The 3349-nt window shown below is 36.1% G+C and overlaps 1 protein-coding gene across 1 annotated transcript; it reads left to right on the top strand.

Annotated features, from left to right (window-relative positions):
* Positions 1-1122: 1122 nt before the first annotated feature.
* On the top strand, positions 1123-2273 carry LOC110972140 (GTPase IMAP family member 7-like). The gene is made up of 2 exons (XM_022222538.2): positions 1123-1175; positions 1321-2273. The coding sequence occupies exons 1-2, from the start codon at positions 1148-1150 to the stop codon at positions 2085-2087; spliced, it is 795 nt and encodes a 264-aa protein (XP_022078230.1). The 5' UTR covers positions 1123-1147; the 3' UTR covers positions 2088-2273.
* The last annotated feature ends 1076 nt before the right edge of the window (positions 2274-3349 follow it).

The following is a 3349-nucleotide window of genomic DNA, read 5'->3' as shown; positions in this document are numbered from 1 at the left end:
GTACTGATGATTCTGAAAGGGTTGTTCCCTTTGACAGAAGAATCATTCAGTGTTTTATCAGAACCATTTTCATTACTGAGGATTGTGTTTTTAACTGTATAGTTGAACGCAGGGTTCTTGCCGAGCAGAGCGATGGTGAACATGTTGGGATAACCTGCTGAAACACAAACAATAATGTTATATAACTATTAGTAGTCAGAGAAATCATATGTTACAATCTCTTTTGACAAGGCAAGACAAGTTAGTGGATTGCTTCTAAATATTTTAATGCAGTAGACCATGTCTGTATGTTCCTGAAAGGGAAACACTGTTTGGTAGTATATTCTGTTTCAAGTGGTTCTTGTGAAAAACAATAAAGAATTGAGTTTACCGACTGTGTAATCAGGAAAAAATATAATTTTAATATTGCATAGCGATTGTAAAGTAGAAAACAAAGAAGTTATTTTTTTCACTGAATGTTTAAAACAAGACTAAGAAGTAATACTAATGAAAAAATATAAAATCATTCATATGTTTTAACTCAATCAAGGGACTTTGGAATAAGCAGCTTATAGATTTAACATTATGGACAATTTTTATACACTTACCGTGATTAAGTGTTGAATTAATCATGAACGCAGAATAACAAACATAGTAATGTAGCTGCATGTCACAATATATAAAATTGAATAAAAATGCAGTTTTCTCTAATACTTTCTTTAATACTGTGGCTGAATATCAAAAGGAATTTGGAAAAAACATTCTGAGTAACTTCTCTTGAAATCACAAACCAAAAGCCAACAAAGTCCCAATAAATGAGTTCAGACATATTAATTTGTGATTTTTCAATATTAAACACAAGCAGATATCTTTATAGAAGTTTTAAGATGTAGATGTATAAATGTGATGGGTCTTGGTAAAGAGGAAAAAATTAAGTAAATAAGAGTCACTTACTTGGAGGCTTGGTAGAACCCTTCTTGTCAGATTCCTAAAGACGAACAAACTGTAGCTTCACCTAGAGTCTCTGAATCAGCTTTGTTCAGACAGACTCTTACTGAAATACTCTGATAGACTGAATCCTCCCTGTGGGTGGAGCTCTGGAAACTGCTTCATGCCAAAACAGTGGACAGCTGTGCTTCTGTTCATTCCCCAAAAATCAAGAACAGAGATGGGCAACAGTTTCTCGATCCCTGATGGTGAGTCTGGATCTTTTATGTCGACTCTTTATGTCCATACTGCAGTCACTTTTAAGAATTTTTACACATGATTTTTGAAAGAATTTTACAATATTTTCTTCCAATAAATACATCAGAAATAAACAGAATATATGTCTTTCTGCAGGTCCTCCTCTGAGGATTGTGATGATTGGGAAAACTGGTGTTGGGAAGAGTGCCGTTGGTAACACCATCTTGGGCAGAAAACAAGATGTTTTTAAGTCTAACACAAGTCCAGAGTCAGTGACGGAGACCTGTGAGAGAGAAAGAGTTGACTGCTCCAGAAAGATCCATGTGGTCGACACCCCTGGTATTATGGACACGTCTACAAGTGTAGACTGCATAAAGACAGAGATTGCAAAATGCATCCATATGTCGTCTCCAGGCCCTCACGTCTTCCTGCTGGTCCTTCAGATCGGCAGGTTCACCAAAGAAGAAGAAAACTGTGTGCAGGCCCTGGAGAAAATGTTTGGACCGAAAGCATCAAACTACATGATCGTCCTGTTCACTCATGGAGACAAGCTGAGACGACAAAACATAACCATACATGACTATCTACGAACTGGCAATGCGAAACTCAGAGAGGTGCTGAACAGATGCGGCAACAGGTTTCATGTCTTCAACAACAAGAACAGGAGCAGAACTCAAGTGGTCGAGCTGATCAAGAAGATTGATGAGATGGTGGCAGCAAATGGGGGAGCACACTACAGCGATGAAATGTTTGAACATGCCGAGGATATTCTGCAGCAGAGTCCAAACAGAAACACAGCAGAGTCGCTGGTTCACAACTCATCCTTCATGACTGAACTGCTGGAAAAAACAGTCCAGTTTCAGGCCATACTGTCTGCTGTGTCATCAGACAAAGTTGTCCAGGACTCGGGACCCGCCATCTGACTGTATTATGTGGCCTTAATCTGATGTAAACAGTTCTTACTACTTTGGTTTAATCACAGTGGGTTTAGACACAAATATTACTGTCATCAATCAATAATCAATAATATCATGTTAATTAATAATCATGTATGTCACATAGTTTCTGCACAAAATTGTTTTGATATTTTGCAACATAGTTATTGATTTAAAAACTCAATTTTAAATCCAACATAGCTGAATTGTTGTAATGAGCTCTCACACTGTCTGTTAGTGAACCAGCAAAGTAGATTTTATTTTATTGCTTGTTAATAGCAGATTAAATATATTATAGAGTGAATAAAAAAGTGTAGATCTTGATTTTCAAGCTTATTTTTTAAGATCAAACAGAAGAAAATTATCAGAAGCTGTTTTTTTGGAAGTCTGTAAGTGTTTTATAAATTTTCTGTTTTTCCTCCTTAAATAAAGTTAAGGCTTGTTTGGTAACTCAGGTTTGAGAATTAGTTTATTTAACGTGCTACGCACCCAAGATGTGTAATCATAATGCACACAATTTATTACACTTTAATGGATACAAAGATACTATTAAAATATTTTGATTTTGTGTGCTTGTGTTGCAAACATGGTTGTGTTTTCTTTTCGTTCATCTCCATCAAGACATACATCTGGCAGTTTTTACTGACCAATTAAACTGCACAAGATAAGATGAAGTATTGATCAGCTGTCAGTGTGGTGCAGTTCAGGCCTCTATAATTATCCACATATTTGTTTAGTTGGAAATTTTAGTACTTTAAAATCAAAATTTTTAACCTGCAAGCAATATTTCAATTTTATGAGCATCTTTAATCAAAGATTACATTAATTAAGGCAAAAATACAAATTCAAATCAAATTCATTCATTCATTCACATTCAAACATGAAGACATGGATTAAAATCTAGCAAAATCAAATTTTTAAAACAAAATAACAATAAAATGGTAAACAGGCAAAGCAGGATAGAAACTTAGAAGATCAGTTTCTAAAAAAGAAATATGTAATAAATATTATATATTAAAACCACTAAGAGCAGCCAACAGTCACTGAAAACATGTTTGCCTTGAAGTTTTCTTGACATATTAGCTAAGAATGATACTAATATGAATGGGGGAGGGGTCCTCCACACTGAGGGCTGTATCCGGTCTGCTGCTGGGGGTTCTGTCCATGGGTCCCTTCGGCCTGGCTGGTTGGGGGTCTCCCCAGCCCTCACAGCCATGGACTGCTCCAGTGGTGACTTTTCCCATGATCCT

The sequence above is a fragment of the Acanthochromis polyacanthus genome, chromosome 18 (assembly GCF_021347895.1).
Source record: "Acanthochromis polyacanthus isolate Apoly-LR-REF ecotype Palm Island chromosome 18, KAUST_Apoly_ChrSc, whole genome shotgun sequence".
Classification (NCBI taxonomy): Eukaryota; Metazoa; Chordata; class Actinopteri; family Pomacentridae; genus Acanthochromis; species Acanthochromis polyacanthus.
The sequence above is the reverse complement of the archived record's forward strand: the minus strand, read 5'-3'. Positions and strand labels throughout refer to the sequence as shown.